The sequence below is a fragment of the Apis dorsata genome, unplaced genomic scaffold (genome assembly GCF_000469605.1).
Source record: "Apis dorsata unplaced genomic scaffold, Apis dorsata 1.3 scaffold_19, whole genome shotgun sequence".
In the NCBI taxonomy this organism is placed as follows: domain Eukaryota; kingdom Metazoa; phylum Arthropoda; class Insecta; order Hymenoptera; family Apidae; genus Apis; species Apis dorsata.
This window is the reverse complement of record NW_006263321.1, coordinates 233528-254461: the sequence shown is the minus strand read 5'-3', so window position 1 is coordinate 254461 and position 20934 is coordinate 233528. Positions and strand designations below refer to the sequence as shown.

Sequence of the window (20934 nt, the reverse complement as noted above, 5' to 3'; positions counted from 1 at the left end):
TCAAAAAAAAAAAAACTAAAAAACTTTTTTAGGTATGTTTGATAAATAATTTTAAATTAAAGATATATACTATATGCTATGATTTTTTAAGTTTTCTTGATTCATTTAAAAAATAAAATTTTATATGTTAAACATTATATATTAATATTTTAGATATTTCTGGATAATTATCTTTGAATATTGTGTATATTACATATACATTTAATGTTATGTTATAAAAGAATAAACTTTTATTTTAATTTTTAGAATAAATTAAAAAAAAAGGTTATAAACATATATTATAAAAATTTTATACAATACTATAAAAAAATGTTGTTTTCTTAAATAATAATAAATGAACTAAGATTCATAACATATATATGAATATATATTTTTTTATTTACAGTGATTTAACATGGTAAAATTTTTCAATTTTTTCTAGAATTCAGGAAAAAAAATATTAATGTTACTTTTTCCATTTTTTATAATATATTCTAGACCACCAGGACATCATGCAATGAAATCAGAATATTGTGGATATTGTTTTTTTAATAATGTTGCAATAGCTGCAGAAAAAGTTTTATGTAATAATTTAGCTAATAAAATTTTAATTGTTGATTGGGATGTACATCATGGGCAAGCTACTCAACAAATGTTTTATGATAATCCACGGTATATAAATATTTTTGTAAACATTCTATTATCTATAAATATTATAATAGTATAAATTTAACTAATAATTAATTATAAATTTTATATATAGAGTAATTTATTTCTCTATTCATCGTTACGAAAATGGTGAATTTTGGCCAAATCTTAGAGAATCTAATTTTCATTTTGTTGGAGATGACTTAGGAGAGGGATATAATTTTAATGTGCCACTTAATAAAATTGGTATGACTAATGCTGATTATTTAGCTATATTTCAACAAGTTTTATTGCCAATGGCTTATGAGGTAAAAATATTACATTATTATAATTTATTTTAAGTAATATAATTTAAATAATGTAATTGTAAAAAATAATAATATAAATTCTGAATATGATTTCTGAAAAAAGATCATTTTTAATTATTCTAGTTTCAACCAGATCTTATAATAGTATCAGCTGGTTATGATGCAGCTTTGGGTTGTCCAGAGGTAAAATAATAAATATTATTTACTTTTTCTTATAATTTTATCTTAGTTTAATTCAAATCTTATCATTGTCTGGATTTAATTTATGAAAATGAAAAAGTTTAAATATATACATATCTCAGAACAAATGATATGAGAGAATAAAAAATAATTTTACATGCAAAAATAAATAAATAAAAATATATATATATTTTTTTTATTTTTATTTTCGAGTTTGAGAATTTATCATTTAATTAATTTTCAATTAGATAATTAGAAAAAAATCATCATAAATATAAAAATGAAAAAAAAATTAGTTTTAAAGGAAATAAAAATTAAAAATTCGTTTAGTATTAATATTTGGTTACTTTTTAATTGTATATATTATATTCAATCTTTATTTTTCAAGAATGAAATTAAATGTGTATAATATGTAAAATAAACTTTTATCAATAATTTTAGAAATTAGCCAAATTCATTTGTAAAATTATAAACTGATAGACTTTGATTTATTTGAGTTGTTTGTTAATTTTGATTCACTCATTTGATTTTATTCATTTAAAAAATTTTCAAACTTGGTTTTCTCAAAGACTAAATAAAAAATAAAAAAATGTTATCCTCTCCCTTTGATTTACGAAAAATCGTATATTAATAAAGTATATATATCTATGAAGAATTTTAATATTTTTGTTTTATTAATATTTAGGGTGAAATGTTGATAACACCTGCATGTTATGCTCATTTACTATCATCATTATTATGTTTAGCTTCTGGAAAAGTTGCCATTATATTAGAGGTATAATATATTTTCATTCTATTATTGAATTTTATTGTATATCTATAATTTTTCAAATATATTATTTTCATTATATTTTTCATTGCAGGGTGGTTATTGTTTAAAGTCATTAAGTGAAAGTGCAGCATTAACATTGCGTACTTTGTTAAATGATCCATGTCCTATGTTAGAAACTCTTACATTACCTTCAATAAGGTAAACTAAAAATATAAACATGTATAATTATATAATTATATAATATTTAATCATGATTATATATATTTAATATAATTTTAGTATACGTGATACAATTTTGAATACAATTTATACACATAAACCATATTGGAAATGTTATCAATATCAAGATACATATAGTATTAATAGTACACCAAATAATAAAGAAGAAAATACTAATCAATATTTACCTATAGTTATATTCAAGTAAGAAATTAAATTATTTTTAACAAAATTTATTATTATTATTTTTAATTATATAAATATTTATCTATTTCAGAGAAACTGATGTTAGACCAAAAGTATATGAAACTCAAAATTGTTATCCAATTCAAACTCAAGAAATTATTGAAATAATAGAAAAGCAACTGAATATATTAATACAATGTAAGTATTTTTAATTTGATAATTTAACAATTAATTATATACATATAATGTATATATATAATAATATAAAATTTATAAATGTAAACTTCCTTTTAGTTACTAATTTGTCTAAAGCACCTAATAAAGTATGTATTGTTTATGATGATAGAATGCTAAAACATTACGATATATCTGATGATAATCATCCAGAAAAACCACATCGTATTAATATTATTTATAAAAAATTTCAAGAATATAATCTACTTGATCGAAGTTATGTGCAACAGGTATGTAAATTTATTTTTAAAAAAGAACTTTTTCACTATTAAAATGAATGCATCAACATTTTTATTTGAAATATTAATTTTTATTATCGATTATTTTGAAGGGACGAAGTGCAACAAAAGAAGAGTTATTATTAGTCCATACAAAAGAATATATTGATAAAATAAAAAATACAAAAAATTTAAAATCAAAAGAGCTAAAGAAGCAGGCAGAAACATATAATTCAGTTTATTTACATCCTGAAACATGGTCAAGTGCTTGTGTATCAACTGGATCATTATTACAAGTAATTGATAGTGTTTTGAATGGAGAAAGTCAATCTGGTATTGCTATCATTAGACCTCCAGGGCATCATGCTACAGAGGATGCAGCATGTGGTTTTTGTATTTTTAACAATGTAGCTATAGCAGCTAAATATGCCATAGAATTTCATCATGTAAAAAGGTATTACAATTAACTTATTTTATATATTGACTATATTGACTATCTCGATATAAATAATAATATAATTTTCAGAGTATTGATAGTAGATTGGGATGTACATTATGGTAATGGAACTCAATCTATTTTTGAAGAAGACTCTAAAGTTTTATATATATCTGTTCATCGTTATGATAATGGTAGTTTTTTTCCAAACTCTAAACGAGCAAATTACTCTTATGTTGGTTCTGAATCAGGAGAAGGTTTCACTGTTAATATACCATGGAATAAGGTTAATCTTAGAAGATATTCTGCGAAGTTAATATTAATAAAATTAGAATTATTGTAATTATTTGTATTATTTGTATTATTTAGAAAGGAATGGGTGATGCAGAATATATAGCAGCGTTTCAGCAAATAATAATGCCAATTGCTTATCAATTTAATCCAGAATTGATTTTAGTTTCTGCAGGTTTTGATGCCTGTATTGGTGATCCTTTAGGAGGTACAGTACTATTTTATAAATATTCTTTATTATTGTAAAATTTTATATTAATATTTTCCTTATTTTTAAGGTTGTTTTGTAACACCAGAATTGTATGGACATTTAACACATTGGCTATCTTCTTTAGCTAATGGCCGTGTTATTCTTAGTCTTGAAGGAGGTTACAATACTAATTCAGTTGCACATGCAATGGCTATTTGTACGAAATCATTGCTTGGTGATCCTTTACCAATATTAGAAAGTGGACAAATTCCATGTGCAAGTGCTGTTCACACTATCCATAATGTTTTAAAAACGCAAAAACAATATTGGCCAAATTTAATGTTTAATTTATCATTACCAAAAGAAAAAATTCTTTCTAAACCTAAAGTGTCATATAAAAAGACAAATGAACAAGTTATAAACAACGAAGAACTTTTAAAATATTCTGAATCTAAGATAGCATTGGAAGAAATTGAGACAGAAAAAATGCAAAATAAAAAAATTGCAACCTGGAAATTCATAAACAAAATTAAAAACGAAGATGAAAAAGATTTTAGTGACAAATTAGATGAAGCGATTGATTCATATTACGAGTCACAAAATACTCAACTTAATGATAATACTTTCTATTACGAAGGTATGATAAATTAGAAATATATATATATACAAAGTATTAAAAAAAAGATCTAAAACTTTAAGGGCTTCTAATATTTAAAAAAAGCAAAAAATATTCAATTATGTAAATTCTTAATTTTTTCGAGTAAAATCGATTTTTGTCATTTATAAATATTGGATGTCGTAATTAAAATTCTTTGTTGAATATAAATAAAGAGATTTATTTAATAGTATATTAATTCAAAATTATAAATATAAAATTATTATTAAAGATTATTCATATATGTAAATGAAATAAAAAACATTGGCAAGATCATATATAAAATATATTTGTCATTTCCATAATAAGTAAATATTAAAGACTGAAGAATAATTTATTTTTTCATATTATATAATATTAAATGCATTGAAAATTTATATTTGTATTTGAAGCAATTTTTATTAATATAAATAATAATTTTATGTTGAGCAAATGTATTTCTAAATCATCCTTCACATGATATTGAATGTATATGAATTTTTATACTGATAAAAGTTGATTTTATATCGAAAATGATTTATATTGATTGGACATTTTTGCTTCTTGTGATGTATTATAAGCCTTTAAGCTTTTAAACTCTTTTATTAATTTCTTATATATCTATAAATCTAATATCTATAAAATAGTTTATCACATAAAGAATTATTTTTATAGTTTCTAAATATACAAAGACATGTATGAATCAAGATCAAAAAGAAGGACATTCTAATGAAAATTTTACCAGTTTTGCTGCTGGTAGTAGTGGTAAACAGAATGAAAGAATAGTTAAACAAATAAGTGGCAATAAAAATTTATATGATTATTTTTCAGAAAATTTACAAGTAATTAGTATTTAAAATTTTTAATATTATATATTATATATTTGATATTATATATTAATTAAATATATTACTAAATTAATTTTCATTATTTGGAATTTTTTATAAAATTCTATAGGCACTAATAGCTGGAGACATGTTTGCAGTGATACCTTTAAGAGAATGTCCACATTTAGATAATATTAGGGATGTGCCAGCTTTGGGAATTGATGTACATTTACCTTGTGTAGAATGTGGAAGTACTGCTGAAAATTGGATCTGTCTACAGTGTTATATTATTCATTGTGCGCGTAATATTAATCAACATGGTGTATTACATGCTGAAAAAATGGAACATCCATTGGCACTAAGTTTTAGTGATTTATCAGTTTGGTGTTATAAATGTGAAGCATACATAGATAATCCAGTAAGTTTTAAATATTTGTTGTAAAAATATTTTAATATGATCTTTTTTAATGTTTAATAATATTTGTAGCGATTATTTGCTGCTCGTAATGCTGCACATCAAAGCAAATTTAACGAGGAATTGCCATGGACATATAATGATGACTGAAATAAAAATATATTTAAAAAAATTTGCAATTAACTATGTATTTTATAATATCTGTAAATCTATAAAGTATATACTTTTATTTCTGTATTATGTTTAGATAAATTGTTAACATAATTTATGTATTATAATATTTTATAGCTTTTATCACAGATAAGATATAGAATAGATCTAACATTTAATGCATTTTTTTATTTTATGTCTTAAAGATTAGAACTTTTTAATCATTTTAATATTCTTAACATTATCAATTCAATTTAAAATAATATTAAAATATTAGTAATAATTGGAAATTAAATTTTCATATAAAATTAAATAAAAAAATAAAAAATAAACTTTTATATAAAATAAAAAATAAGAATGTTTATATAGAATTNATATTATTCCACACTTATGTACATATCTTTAATTACAAAAAATTGCTTTTATTAAATGAAGATTAGAAATAAATTTTTATTTATTTATTTTGTAATTATTTTAATAAAATATTTTTAAGAATTAGGAAAAATATTATAATGATATATTATATATATTATTTATAATTTATTTTTTATCTTATTAGATTTTTATTTATAATTTATTTTAAAATCGATGCTCAGTTTTAATCAATTACAATATTAATTCACAAATTAGTCTCATGGAAATTAACATATTTTTTTTTTAAATGAAATTACATATTTTCTATATTCTTGAATTAATTGTTTTCTAAAATAACATTTGATTTTTTTAAATATTATAAATTATTTATAATATATTTATATGAAGTAATACGATGAAATATATATAATTATAAATTAAAGAATTAGACACATTATAGTTTTAAAAGAAAAGTAATAATAAAAGTATATTCAATTGACAATCGATGTTTTATGATCGAGAATATATCGAGCAAGTAAAGAGAGGAAATAGTGAAAAAAAAATAAAGATAAAAATTCAGAACTTATTTAAAATATCGCAAAAGAAATATAAAAACAGAACAAAAAATAATAGAAAATAAAAGAAGAATAGAAATGGAATAAAAATTGATCTTCAGAACTCTGGTGCTAAAAATATTTTCTCAAAATAGAATAATTTTAAAAATAATTAAAAATTAGTCTAAAATTTAAATTAAAATAATATAAAATTAAAGACCATTTTCCGAACATAAAAAATTGTATATTTCTTATAAGATTTCTTATGTTTAAAAATATACAGAATACTGATTTTTATTCTATCTTATTTTGTCTTATAAAGATATTTTTATTAGTATTTTTATTAGTATCTAAGATATGCTGAAAATCAATTTTTTATCATATTTCTATCTTTCCATTATTTTTTTTCTTTCTTTATATGTTTTATTCATTAATTATATGTTAATGAAAATTTTTATAAAGAAAAACTTTCGTTAAAATTGTTTGAAATTACTTAAGAAATCTTCACATACATATATTTATGTAGGTGTATATATATACATACATATTAATAATAATTAATAATATACATATTATAATTATATATTATACAATTATAATATATTATAATTAATAATATATATATTAATAATAATTAATAATATACAATATTAATAAATATATATATATTATATTTATAATCCATATTTATTTATAGTCCCAATTTGTTTAATAGATATATATAGTGTGGTCTAAAAATATAGGAATATTGATTAACTGAAGATTTCTGAAATAATCAACAATCATCATTTCAAGTAACAATTTCCTTTTTTTCAGCTTTGTTAATGAATTATTAATAAAAAACATTGGCCAATTATAATTTATGGATTAATCAAGTATTAGATATGTGCTATTGGTTAAGCACGAACAAGTTCAAATAATATGTGAAAACTTGAATATAACAGATATTTTTTAATGGAAAAAAAAATTATATCAAATTATATTTTATTTATACAAAATATATTTTACAAAATAAATTAATTTGACTACGTATTCTGTGATGGCCAGCGTTTTTTTTTGTTAATAATTTATTAACAAAGTCGTAACGAAAGAAAACGTTGCTTGAAATTATCTTAGGAATTTTAAATTAACTAATCTTTTTATTTTTAGAATATTTTATATATGTTATATGTATAAATTTAGTTATTAAAATAGTTATATTAATTATTTAAAAAAAATTGAAATATACATTATTTTTATTTATTAATATATTTTACAAAATTATATTCAGTAATTTTATTAATCATTTCTCTATATTAAAATAAGTTAAATAAATAACCTTAAATAAACACAAAATAAAATTATCAAGATTTTTAAAAATTAAATTTTATGTTATATATTATATGTAATATAATACATATAATGAATTTAATTCTAAGAAATTATTTATTTTAAAAAAATAAATAAAACTATATGATAGTAGTTTTTATGTTCTTATATGCAACATTATAATTTGTATATTATGCAATAAAATTTTATTTTTAGAAAAATTTAATAATATACAATTTAAATGTGTTATTTCTCGTATATATCAAATATGTTTATAGTTCTTAGTTTAATGATATCAACTGTTTAAATGTAATAATATTTTTCTGTTAAAAATTTTAAGAATATTTATACATTATATGATATTATATATATAATACTATTGGATATAATAATAAATGTAATTATATTATATCGATAAAATATTAATAAATATATATATATATATATTTTAAACCTATATTTTTAACCTATTTAAATTTTATAGTTATAATTATAACAATTTTTTTCAGGATATATGTACAGTTTTATATTTATTATCTATCAAATATTCAATTCGTATTAATAATAATTGGAACTGTTGAAACGTTTCCAATATATTATTCATAATTTCAGTCAATTTTTCTACTGAAAATATAGTTAAATGCGTAAAACGCGTAATATTTTTAGTAACTTTTGAAAATGGTAATTTTTCAATGGTAACATGTGGATAAAATTTATGTACAATATGATAATCAAATAAATTTATATTATTTTGAATAAAAATAAACTCTTCCAAATCTGTAGCTGGAAGAGCATAATATAATCTATATGGTACTTTTTTAGTAGCATATTTATATTCACATTCATGAAGTTTTAAAGCAATAACATTATATACATCTTGTATAGATTTTGAACCTTGTTCATAAAGATAAAAATCTTTTATCAATTTATACTTATGATTTCCACTACTTACATATGTCTTTCTAGTATTTCTTAAATGTAGAAGTGCTGTTGGTATAGAATAAGTGTGTGATGTAAATAGATGTATATGTGTAAGATCTGGTTTTGCTTTTAATTCATTTGCTATATGAGATGATAAGGGTAGAACTCCACCTTGATGAGCAAACCCATAAAAAAATGTTAATGCAATGTTACATATAAACCATAAGATCTGCAGTTTATTCAACTTATTTCTTTCTGTTGTAAAAGTATTTTCATTATTTCCAGTAATACGAGTAATAGTATCAACCCCTGATGTTTGATTTATATTTGGTGCATACAAAAAAGTTAGAGGTAATAATGTTGGTATAATAAATCTAGGCTCTTGATGTGGAAATATTGACAACAACATAATAGGTATAATAAAAGATGTTGTCATTAGACCAACAACACTTTGTATCCGCGGCAAATTTAACCATTGCGCCTTTAAACCACTGTAAATCAAAATTAACTATTTTATTAATTATTTTATATTTCATATTGTATATAAAATATTATTACAACAATAATTTCAATATTTACCTATATAACATTTTTCCAAATGTAAGAAGACCAATAACTCCAAGAACATTATATAAAAGAGGTATATTTACTATAAAATGTAAATAATGAGGATGCAAACCATGATTTTGTAAATTTTTAGTATTTGAATTGTATCTGAGAAAATTCAGTGGTGTTACCACAAAATTATTCATGCTAATATCAAGATTACCTATTTCTGCCATTGTTAAATAGCCAAAATAAAAACTATCGACTAAAATAAAAAAGATAGTAGTAGGTATTCCACAAGCAATAAAAGTGAATATTCGGACATGGAAATGCCCAAATCCTACACTTTTAGAACCTAAACTTCTTTGTAACCAAAAGAAGATAGGAATGAAGGCAAATGCAATAAATGTTGGTCTATTAAATATACCAATTACAGTGATTGTTGCAATTTTTATACAATGATTTAAAGAATGAGGAGGCAATGAAGCTTTAAGTTTATAGTATTTTACTCTTTCTATTCCAGTTTTTGCTTTATTATATTTATCTGATAAATAGTCACTTTGGACAACTACCTAAAATGATAAATATTATTATTTTATAAATTGTATTTTATAACTTATCAACAAATTTTATTATAAATATAATACCTTTTCTGAATGTGCCATAGAATATGATGCATAATATAGTAATAATGCTGTTAATACCAATTCAATGGTATTTGATAATGTATGAGTAGCATAAACAAGCATAACATAGGAACTGGCATAAATAATCAGTCTTATTTTGTAATTTTGTCCATATATGTAACAGATTTTATACAAACAATAATCTGATATAAAAGATAAACCACATACTAATAAACGTGGAAATAATATAAGAAAATATGGTGATTTTAATGATATACCCAAATAAAAAAGTGTATATTGTGAAAGTTTTTTTAAAATCGAATATGGTATACCAACTATGATTTGAGATATTAAAACAGTTCTTATAGGAAAAGTTGAATTAAATTCCCATGGTTTATTAACATCAATGTCAAAATGATCTCCTATAAAATGATTTCTTAAACTTTTTATAACTTATTATTTGATTATGATCTAAATAATAATAATTTTTCACCTACCAGATATAACTTCAATAGATTGAAAATATTCATCAGGATGAATGTATCCTGTTTGAGGAATGAATGTCAAAATAATTCTTACAATAACCAAGATCCAATAAAGTCCCATTTTTCTTTTTATTGGTATAGCAGGTTTGTATTCATCTATAGATCTACGATATTCATTTTTGAAATGCATTTTTATTAATAAATAATTCAGAACAATAAAATTAATTTTTATTTTTTCGAGATGTCACTTTAATAAGGTTAAAAAAATTGGCAAGAATTTTTGATTTATTAAATTAATCATTATTTTTAATTATTATAAAATATCTAACATATGTTTCATTCAAATATATTTTGTTTTATTATATTGTTTTTATTCAATCACGAAATATTTAATGATTATTGTTGAAACATAATGTTCTTTTCTATAATTAATTGTTCTTGGATTCGTAAACAAAACCATGTGATCAATATATAAAGAAATTAAAATCGAATACATGTAAGATAGAAAATTATTTTAAATTACTATTTTTATTCACAAAATTATGTTGTCATTATAAATATGAATAACATAAATATAAATTTCTATATTATAAAATCTATAATGATCAACTATCAATCAAGTATAATATTTAATTAATTCTAAATATATATTTTTGAAAATAAAGCATTTATGCAATTGGTATTTTTGATTTCGGTTTTATTTTGTGCTCTAAAATCTTTCTTATTTTATTTACTGTTATGGATGAATGCATGTAAAATTAGATTATATTTGAAAACATTAAAAGTAAACATTAAAAAATAAAAATAATTCAAAACAATAAATCTTTTAAGTAAATAATTACTGTTAATAAATTTTAATTAACTTAAAATAATTATTTAATAAATAATAAATTAGATAATATTTTATAAATGTTCATATTATTTATAATAAATAAATGATAGTAAAAAATAAATTATAATTTTTTATAATTAATCATACTATTTATAATGAATATAAAAATAATAAAAGTATTATATTAATTATTTTTTTTATAGAAAATTATTAAAAAAAATTATTTCATATAAGCAAAGCGCGTGGCAATTTATTACGCATGCGCGACCACGTACGATATTTGGACGACAACACAACTGCCAACAAACACTTGTGCCTTTTGATAGTGTTATTTTATTAATTGTTCATTTGTTTATTGCATATATTACATTATGTCCAGTGGTGGATGGGAATTAGTTGGTAGAAGTAAGAAGGATAAAAACAATGGAAAAATTAATAAACTTACAAAGGCCGAAAAAAAGAAATTTATCGAAAATGCACCAAAAGTGGAAGATTTTCGTAAGCAATTTTTGTCAATTTTTAATAATTTTTCATTTTTTTTATAATATCAGTAAAAATTTTTAACTTCTTTATATAACTTTTTTTATAAAATTTTTCTATATATGTGTTTGAAAATGTTTTAATATTGAATTACATTATATAATAGTAATAATGTTTTTTTCAGTTCCTTTAAGTCAAGTAAAAACTTTATATGATAACTTAGATAACAATAAGGAAAATAAAAAGCCATCAAAGGAGAAAGAAAATAAAACAAAAGAAAATGAAGAAAAAAAAAAACAACAAAAACAACAATCTGAAAAAAAAAAACATGAACTTAAAGAAAAACCACCAAAGTCTATAAAAGATGCATTAAATATGGTATATATATATATCTTTTAAATTTGTCATTTTTTTTAATTTAAATATAATAAACTTATTATGTGAAACATTATTTTTAACAGATTAATGTAGCAGAGCTTCACAATGTTTTCATTAATAGCCAAACAAGATTTCCTGAAGCTCCATTAATTTGGTTGAAAGATCTTGCTGCTTTTCTTAATATAAAAATACCTGTTGATAAAGAAGATGTAATCTTCTCTGGAAAATCTAAAGATTATCCTTTAAGTATAGTACCTAAATCAATTTCTTCCATATTAGAAAAAGCGATTGACATGGCAGGCAAACAAACAGTACAACTTTTTTATGAAAATACTCTTACTAGTATGGCTACTGATATGGTAAAAGGATCACCTGTTTTGGGTCATAAAATATTTTTGCAACTTTTAGCATATATTAATCCTGAAATGACAATTGCTAACATTTCCAAATTAATCAGAGTAAAAAATTCTTATCAAAATAGAAAAAATATTGGTCTCTCTATATTGTGGGCAATATCACAAGCTGGTAGAAAAAACTTAGCTGTGGGTTTGAAAGTATGGCATGAAGTAATGTCTCCCATGTTAGAAATAAAAAGTTATTGTAGTTATGTAGCACAAATTTTAAACAATCTTGTGTTTGGACATGAAACATTTCATGATCTTAAACCAGAACTTTATCTTGATATTGTAGAAGATATATGTTCTGGAAAACTTAATGTTTCTGCCTCTATAAGCAAAGAAATTAATAATAGCATTGAAAAATTAAGAGTATGTTTCAAAATTTCAATTATTGATTATTGACTATTATAAGATAATTTTACTGAAATATATAATTTTTCTTTATTTTTTCAGTCAATTTTATTTAAAAATAAAAATATAAATTATGTGAAATTATTTGAGGTGTTAATTATAAAAATTACACAAAAAATACATGCAAACTATAGGGATGAATTAATTAAAACACTTGTGACTTGTTTGGCTACAGATTCACTTTGTTTTTCTGTTTGGAAATCTATTTATGCCAAAAATTTATATCAATCTCATTTGATTTTATCATATATTGGTAAGATTATATTTTATAGATCTATGAAATAAAATTTAATTTATTTACTACTTAATTTTTTGTAGATACTAAATGGCATGTTTTATATGCAACATTGGAAATAAAATGTTTGAAAGAAACATGTATAGAATTTCAAACAATTAATGAGAGATGCAAAAAGAATAAAGATGAAGGTTTTGCTAATAATTGCAGTAAATTATGCAAGGTAAAATTATAATTGTTTTTGTATTGAATATAAACATCCATATGTATTATATAAATAATATTTTACTTTTAAAATTAAAATGTTACAAAAAATGAACAATTACTTTAACATGATACATATTCTTTATATATAATAATATATTTAAAAATATATTTGAAATAACCCGCGTTACTTCTGTTTATGTCTTACGTATGCGCAAAGCAATGTACTGTTAGAATACGCTACGTAATATATAAATCGTGTTTTGCTAAATTTTCTAGATTTACATATAAAAAGACGTGTTTAAACATATATATATAATTTTTTAGTCATAAATTATAAAATTCTATTTATATTCATATTTATTTTCGCAAAATTGTGTGTGTGATATTTAAATAATTTCATAAAATTTAAATCTCAAAGTTTAGGGGTTAGGTAAGTTTGTTTTTTCGAGAGATTATCGATCGCATGTTGTCTCTTCGACATTATTACTGACGATATTAATATCATTCATCGCGTTATACTTTTTTTTGTACAAGAAAAAAAAAAACGAATTATAGACAATATTTTAAAATAAATAATTTAAAAGTTATTTTCATTCTTTTTTATCAACTCTGTGGGTAAGAAGTACGTATTCAAAAATCAAGAGTGTAACATGTTTATTATATTATATATATATATATATATACATATATATATATCTATGATACAACTGTTTTTTATATTGACCTTTAGACTTGTTAATAAAAAGAATATTTCAATGTTTCAAATGATAAAGAAATTACTACAACGTATAGTGTTTTATTAATCATTTATTACAGGTATTATTATTGAAAATGACAGCCTCTGCCAATAAAAAATTTCCCTGGAAAAAGGGAATTATTTTGTTATTACTTTTTATTAGCGTCATTCTTGGTTATGATATTTACAAACATGATGATTTTAAAGGTAATAAATAAAAAAATATTTATCTCATTTATGATATTAATTATTTATTAATTTTCATATTATAATTATAATTTAATAATTATTATAATAAATAATTTTTTAGCATCTAATACAAATAAGTTCTTGAAAAGAAGTGGATTATTTGCTTGTGGACAACAATCATGGATTATAATGCAAGAATATTCTTATAAAGCACTTGAATTTATAGAAGCTACTTCGCCTGAATATTATAAAGCAACTATTGAAACATGTCAACCTTATATTAAATTAACCGGAAATGTTTATATTATAATAAAAAATCATTTTCTTAAAATTTATGACAATATTCTGGAATATATTGAAAAAAATAGTCCTTTGATTATACAAACAGTAAGTATTAATGATTTTAATATATAAATTATATATAAATAATAGTATTTTATATATTTTACAGATAGAACATTATATTCCGGGAATGTTAGATGAAATTAAATTACGAAGTAATCAAGGATTAGAATACATGAAAGTGTATTCAAATTTATGTGTAGAAAAATTAAATGAACATTCAATTGCAACTCTTCAATGGTTAGAACATAATATTTTTGTGTAAGTATAAAAGAGATCTTTGATTTATAAATAGTTATAAAATATTAATAATAAAAAGCTTTAAAATATTTTTATTTTTTTAGTGGAAAATTGAGTCCAGAAAATTTGCAAAATTATGCTTCAAAAGCTATTGATACTACACAGACATTGGCAAGTCAAACTTATGATTGGGTTTATGAAAAGGTGCAAACTCTTTCTAAAGTTCCATGAATGAAATTTATCAAAAGTTATGTACCAGTTTTATTTTGATAAGGAAAATCTCCTCTCATACCTCTGCATTTAGTTCTATAATTCCAAAGTTAATATTACACATTTCCAAATATATTGTGGTGGCCATTTTGCCTGTGATAAAAATGTATATTATTATATTCTGATTGATTATGACATTTTAAAGATCTACATATTTAATGAAAATGTCAGTTTCTTTTTTACGTTAATATTGTCAAAATACTTATTAAAGTAATATATAGACTACACTATATGTAGTACAAAACTTAAAACTTCTTACTTTATACATTCACTAATATATTTTCATTTAATGTCTCTAATATGGTGTTCACAATGATAATATAAAAATTGATTTATGATCAGACAGTGTATTTAATGAAATTACTTTTTGGTATGTTTTTTTTTTTTTACAAAAATAAAAGAGGAGTATAGAATAGTGGTTAATATTATAATACATATAGAGTATTAAGTTAATATCATTGGATACAGCAATAAAAAGAATAATATTTATAGGACACATAGAATAATGTTGATAAATATAGATATAATAATATAATTATTATTTTAATTATAATTATAATAATGCTAATAGTGCAACTCTGATGATGATTATAGTGATAACAATAATTTTAACGAAGAAAAAAATAAAATTAAAATTTTATATGAAAAGAGATCTGTGGAATGTGACATCCATCACATCCATAGAACTATGCATATAAAAATGAATTCCTTCATTTCCTTGCTTTTCAGAAATGAATTTAGTAGAAATTATTATTTTTTTTTTTATATAATTTCACAGCATTTTTCCCTGATTATATGTATGAGCATACAATACTAAAATGCACACTGATTATAAAATTAAGTCAGTCTGAATTAATGTATTAGAGCTCATGAGGAAAAAAAACTTTCATCGTGTTTTTATATATTTGATTGCATAAATATTCTTCTTCTTCATCTCTAATTCGTGCAAGTATTTCCAAAATTTGGCTGTAAAGAAAAAAAATCAAAATTCATTTCATAATTAAAATCTACTTGTCTTTTATTATATAATCAATGTGAATGTAATTTAATTATTTTAAAATTTACTTTAATAATTGATTAATATATTTACACTATGGTACATGGTTCATTTCTTCCTTTAACCATTTTATCGGGTTGCCATTTTTCTTTTTTAATACATGGAAAATTGGTAATAATATCTTTTGCAGATGCATGTGTAGGTCTTATTTCACACCATGGACAATCAGTTTCTATCATTAATTTATCTGATGGTATAGTTGTAACAGCAAAAAGATTTTCTTCTGTTTTAAGAGAACTGTAAATAAGATTATATTAATTATTTGATTTTGTATAAATTTATTATTTATATAACATACCATCCATTGATGCCAATATATAATCCCATTTGTAAAATGGAATTAGCTTCTTCTGGATTCCCATCAAAAGAATGTACAACACCAGCTGTTAAAGAATCTTTATGTTTTCTTAAAATTCTTATAAAATCTTCACTAGCATTACGACAATGTAAAAACATTGGTAATTTCAAAGTGGTACATAAAGATAACTGCATTTCAAAATATTTTTTTTGAATATCTTTGGAACAGAATTGTAATCTGTCATAGTCTAATCCTATTTCACCAATAGCTACAATTTTGTCTTTATTGCCTGCAGCTAGATCTGACAATGATTTCAGATATGCTTCTGGATCATCATATTCTTCAAATTCATTACAACGTGTTGGATGACAACCAACTGTAGAAAATAATCGTTCTGTAATATATATAAGAATTAATATATAAAAATATTCAATAAAATAAAAAAATAATAATATTGTAGGTACCTAGATATTTCCATTGACATGCATTTTGTTGTTGGAGTTAAAGAATAGAATTAGCAACCATTGCATCTCTCTTTCACTGGTTTCTTCATATGCAATGATTGTATTTCAGTTTAATAATTAGAAATAAATAGTAGTTGTATATTTTAATACATATAAGTTTTACCCTCACAGTTGAAAGCCTGCAAGGTGTACAAAATGTTAATTGTATCAAAATCATTATATATGTCTCTAAAACATTAATGTCTTTATAGAAAAATAAATTAAAACTATAAAGTATTATTGCCTGTGATAGAGAGACGCGATAGTATGCTATAAATTAAATTTAATAAATATTTTTTTTCAATATTTTTAAAAAAGTATCTCACCATCTGTTCGTGCTATTTCGAGAGCCTTTTTACTTTCTTCTATATTACCGGCAGTGATTATAATTTTTGAAATATTGTTATTCCAACTTCGTTCTAAAACTTTATCCAAATCTGGCAGATGTTTTTGTGACCCATGATAAATTCCTTGATACATAGGATCTGTCAAATTGGCCCCAATATCTATATTGAAATTAACAACGGTACAATATATTGTCTGTTAAACTATAACCTTTTCGAAAATATCTTTAAAAATAACATAAAAATACACTGTAGTTTATGTAAAAATATTGATCATTAAAATGTTAATATAATCACTAAATAAAAAATTTATTTACCTATAAATTTTCTTAAGTTACTCATTCTATTTCTAAGCATTCAACCTATCAGTGAAATGACAATTTTCTTAAACACGATACTGTTTGAAAGGTTAGCAGGTGTCTTATTTAACCGGCGTTGTGTACTAATACACGAGTTTAGTTGATATTCGATGTTCCATGAAAATAGAAATTATACTTTCTTATCATTTTATATATGCAAATTTAACAATAATAGAAATTAATATAACTTTTGCTGTATATATTTTATATTATTCTTTATTCTACATATTAATTACATATTTTTACATATTATATTCTTATAAAAATTTCAATTTATAATGAATTAAAATACGCATTTTTAAAATTAATATATTATAATTTTTAATAAATGTTAAATGTATAATTTATTACAAATAATGTTTATTACAATTTTTTGAAACAAATTTACATTCATTACAAATTTTAATTCATTATAGAGGAAAGGTAAAACTTATTATTTAAAAATTTTAGCTATTGCTAAATTATTTTTATAGATTTTTTATTCTCAAATATTTTTTATGTCAAAATATTTTGAAAAATTTTGTTACTGTAAAGATTTTATAATAGAATTTATTTTCTCAACACAGTCTTCTTTTTTTTTTGTGATAGCTGCTTCTGCTTCTACAAATTGTTGACGTCCTATCTTTCCTGGTACTAATTTGTCTACATATAATGCTTGTTGTTGATTATAAAGTTCTTTCAAATTTCTATCATATTTTTGTAATTCTTGAACACGATCATATACATCTATTGATTCTCCTTTTAAACGTTGTATAATTTCCGTAATAGAACTTGTTGCATTCTTATATTCTTGATTAATACCTTTTACCACAGATAAGAATGCATTGGCATCTTTATTTGCTTTAAGATATGCTAATTGATCATCTAATTCATTATAAGAAGTTACTCTACGATCTTGTGCAGCTAAGATCTTTTCACACTGTCCAGCAATTCTTAATTTACTTTCTGAAACTTCATCTTTATCAATTGAAAAATCAAGTCTAACATAAGTAATTACTAGCAAAAATAATAAATATAAAGCAGCAGCTACAAGTAATGGTTCTTGTAACATTAATATACGTGGAAATGTATATTTTAATTTAAAATTTTGAATATGATTTTCAACTAAATTTTTTTTAGTAACAGAAATTACTGGACGACCAGTAGTATCTAAATAAGTATAATGAAGAGAATCTGGTAAACGTGTTGTAGGATATGGCAAGCTAAGTTCAATATTTTTAGAACCTTCTGGCAAAATAATCTTTACAACTAATTCATCTATAACCATATCATCAAAAATATGATCCAATAATCTCATTTCTAAAGTATATAAATCTCCAGAATGAAATAAATATTCATAACTAGGTACATTATATCCAACTATATATTTAGTTTTCCAACCTCCAAAAAGTGGAAATCTTGGACGAAGATTTAATTCAACTGAATCTTTCTTAATACGAGTATGTGATGTTGAAATATTACCAATTTCATCTCTGTAGTAAATATCTGAAGCAGCTGCAGGTAAAATAGTATCAAAGCTTTGAATACTTGCTTCCCATGATTTTGATTCTCTGGCAAATTCATATCGTGAAAATGAACCTTTCAGTAATGCTCCAGTATGTAATAAATCAATGTGTTCTTCTACTGCTATATTACCCCAATGTGATATTTCAATATTTCTTTCAAGTTTGGTAACGGTAAGGAATTTATTATTGTTTTCAAAATGTATGTTTAATTCCTCATAAGAAAATGGACTAAGTTTCTCATATGGACCATATGTGATAAATGAATCACTTTGTGAAACAGGTTTAAATTTAGTATAGCTTTCAATATTACGTGATGGTAAAGATACAGTAGTTGTTTGCTTTATTATAGTATAAGGTGTATAAAGATAAATATTTCCTATATATTTTACTAATTGCTTTTCTTTTTGTGTAATCTCTTTGGGGTGAGGTATAAGCTCATGTGTCAATATCCATTCTATTTCAACAGACATAGTTCTCCCAGGAGATAATGGATCTTTTAATTCAATTTGATAAAAAATTTTATCTGGATAAGCATTTACCTTTGCCTCGTTTAATTTTAATTCAACTCGTACTGGTTCTCTATAAGCAGCTATATAACTAAGACTATTCTTTTGTTCAGGTTCTAATGAAAAAAGAAAATTTCGTATGTGGCGATCTTTACTTCCATTTTCTAATACAAGTCTAATTGTAATTTTTGTTAATTGAGATTGCAAATCGATATGTTTTTCCACATTCTTAAAGTTTAAATCAGGATCGATGATATTGATAGCAGCAAAAGATTGGATATATAATCCAAAAAATAACGCGAAATTCCATATTAATATAATTAAATTACTATTAATCATATTTTTTACGTAGGAATTTCTTTCACTGCTGTTTTACACTTTTAACTAACCGGCAAACAGGTTACAATCGACATATCATAGACGTGGCGTTTATATGAAACTATGTATAATCTAGATAGGAAACTAAGTTACAAAAAACAGATTTTCTAACAAGAAAATAAATAGTTTTTAATTTTAAATTTTTACTATATAACAAAAAGAAGAATAAGAGAAATAAAGAAGAAAAAGAAAAGAAAAAAACGACGATAAATTATAATTTTATATTTTATATATGCAATTTCATATTCATATTTTATATTTTAATTTTATTATGGAGAATCTAACCTTTTAAGTTTAATAATTTCGTATTGCAATATAAATATTCGTATTGCAATAGAATAATAAGTACAAATAATAAGTATTCAATTTGTATTAATTATTTGAAAGAAATGATGTGCATGAATGTAAATGAAGAATAAAATTAATTAAAAAAATGATATTATCCAAAATTATACCTAATTTAAAAAAATTATTATGTAGTCAGTAAGTAATATACATGTTTATAAATTTATTATATAAATATAAAAATAAAATATAAAAATAATAATTGGAAATATATAATTTTAATATATCATATTTTTATTAAACAGTTTATATTACACAAATCAATATATGTGTAGATCAAGTTTAAAGAAATTTTACAAATATCAAACAATATTTTTTTGTCGTTACAATGAACAATCGAAAATAAATGCACAATATAATTCATTTAATAATGTAAGTCATAAAATTTTTATTTTATTTAGAAACAAAACAAATTAATAATACTTAAATATTAATTATAT

The 20934-nt window shown here is 21.7% G+C and overlaps 5 protein-coding genes across 8 annotated transcripts in view; 2 read left to right on the top strand and 3 right to left on the bottom strand.

The window, feature by feature from the left end:
- LOC102681927 (histone deacetylase 6) overlaps positions 1-5866 on the top strand; it is a 7927-nt gene extending 2061 nt beyond the window's left edge. For all 3 annotated transcript variants that reach the window (XM_031509972.1, XM_031509970.1, XM_006607772.2), the window contains exons 5-19: positions 465-651; positions 743-935; positions 1059-1118; positions 1801-1890; positions 1979-2085; positions 2167-2310; positions 2384-2490; positions 2587-2756; positions 2858-3198; positions 3271-3466; positions 3550-3679; positions 3750-4298; positions 4971-5137; positions 5253-5540; positions 5610-5866. In XM_031509972.1, coding sequence (XP_031365832.1) covers positions 465-651; positions 743-935; positions 1059-1118; positions 1801-1890; positions 1979-2085; positions 2167-2310; positions 2384-2490; positions 2587-2756; positions 2858-3198; positions 3271-3466; positions 3550-3679; positions 3750-4298; positions 4971-5137; positions 5253-5540; positions 5610-5687 — 2807 coding nt within the window. In that variant the 3' untranslated portion in view covers positions 5688-5866. The remainder of the gene's footprint in view (positions 1-464; positions 652-742; positions 936-1058; positions 1119-1800; positions 1891-1978; positions 2086-2166; positions 2311-2383; positions 2491-2586; positions 2757-2857; positions 3199-3270; positions 3467-3549; positions 3680-3749; positions 4299-4970; positions 5138-5252; positions 5541-5609) is intronic.
- A 2542-nt stretch (positions 5867-8408) lies between these two features.
- On the bottom strand, positions 8409-10834 carry LOC102681177 (GPI mannosyltransferase 4). Its single transcript, XM_006607765.2, has 4 exons — positions 10494-10834; positions 10018-10418; positions 9404-9942; positions 8409-9315 (listed from the first exon to the last, which is right to left on the bottom strand). The coding sequence occupies exons 1-4, from the start codon at positions 10669-10671 to the stop codon at positions 8409-8411; spliced, it is 2025 nt and encodes a 674-aa protein (XP_006607828.1). The 5' UTR covers positions 10672-10834.
- Positions 10516-15583, top strand: LOC102681309 (transmembrane protein 214-A). The gene is made up of 10 exons (XM_006607766.2): positions 10516-10625; positions 11517-11811; positions 11978-12171; positions 12255-12938; positions 13023-13233; positions 13299-13438; positions 14239-14365; positions 14469-14734; positions 14799-14950; positions 15034-15583. Exons 2-10 carry the CDS (start codon positions 11685-11687, stop codon positions 15158-15160), a joined length of 2028 nt encoding a protein of 675 aa, XP_006607829.1. The 5' UTR covers positions 10516-10625; positions 11517-11684; the 3' UTR covers positions 15161-15583.
- Positions 15575-17904, bottom strand: LOC102681437 (putative deoxyribonuclease TATDN1). 2 transcript variants are annotated; one of them, XM_006607767.2, is made up of 5 exons: positions 17719-17904; positions 17384-17563; positions 16555-16948; positions 16290-16493; positions 15575-16165 (listed from the first exon to the last, which is right to left on the bottom strand). In XM_006607767.2, the coding sequence occupies exons 1-5, from the start codon at positions 17756-17758 to the stop codon at positions 16060-16062; spliced, it is 924 nt and encodes a 307-aa protein (XP_006607830.1). In that variant the 5' UTR covers positions 17759-17904; the 3' UTR covers positions 15575-16059. The 2 variants fall into 2 exon arrangements, with proteins under 2 accessions (XP_006607830.1, XP_006607831.1); XM_006607768.2 differs by having other exon boundaries at positions 16265-16493; positions 17719-17903.
- Positions 17905-18061: 157 nt separating this feature from the next.
- On the bottom strand, positions 18062-20207 carry LOC102681053 (dolichyl-diphosphooligosaccharide--protein glycosyltransferase subunit 1). The gene has a single exon (XM_006607764.1). It carries the CDS (start codon positions 20108-20110, stop codon positions 18284-18286), a length of 1827 nt encoding a protein of 608 aa, XP_006607827.1. The 5' UTR covers positions 20111-20207; the 3' UTR covers positions 18062-18283.
- Between the last annotated feature and the right edge of the window lie 727 nt (positions 20208-20934).

Bases quoted from the DNA above. Each gene is read 5' to 3' on its own strand.
- LOC102681177 (XM_006607765.2), bottom strand. From the start codon at position 10,671: ATGCATTTCAAAAATGAATATCGTAGATCTATAGATGAATACAAACCT. The intron at 9,943-10,017 runs GTATTATATTTA...TTATCATTTTAG, and splicing joins CTATGGCACATTCAGAAAAG to GTAGTTGTCCAAAGTGACTA. The intron at 9,316-9,403 runs GTAAATATTGAA...TTTGATTTACAG, and splicing joins TTTGGAAAAATGTTATATAG to TGGTTTAAAGGCGCAATGGT.
- LOC102681309 (XM_006607766.2), top strand. From the start codon at position 11,685: ATGTCCAGTGGTGGATGGGAATTAGTTGGTAGAAGTAAGAAGGATAAA. The intron at 13,439-14,238 runs GTAAAATTATAA...CATTTATTACAG, and splicing joins ATTGCAGTAAATTATGCAAG to GTATTATTATTGAAAATGAC. The intron at 14,951-15,033 runs GTAAGTATAAAA...TTATTTTTTTAG, and splicing joins TTAGAACATAATATTTTTGT to TGGAAAATTGAGTCCAGAAA.
- LOC102681437 (XM_006607767.2), bottom strand. From the start codon at position 17,758: ATGCTTAGAAATAGAATGAGTAACTTAAGAAAATTTATAG. The intron at 17,564-17,718 runs GTAAATAAATTT...ATTTCAATATAG, and splicing joins TAACTTAAGAAAATTTATAG to ATATTGGGGCCAATTTGACA. The intron at 16,166-16,289 runs GTAAATATATTA...TTTTCTTTACAG, and splicing joins AATGAACCATGTACCATAGT to CCAAATTTTGGAAATACTTG.
- LOC102681053 (XM_006607764.1), bottom strand. From the start codon at position 20,110: ATGATTAATAGTAATTTAATTATATTAATATGGAATTTCGCGTTATTT.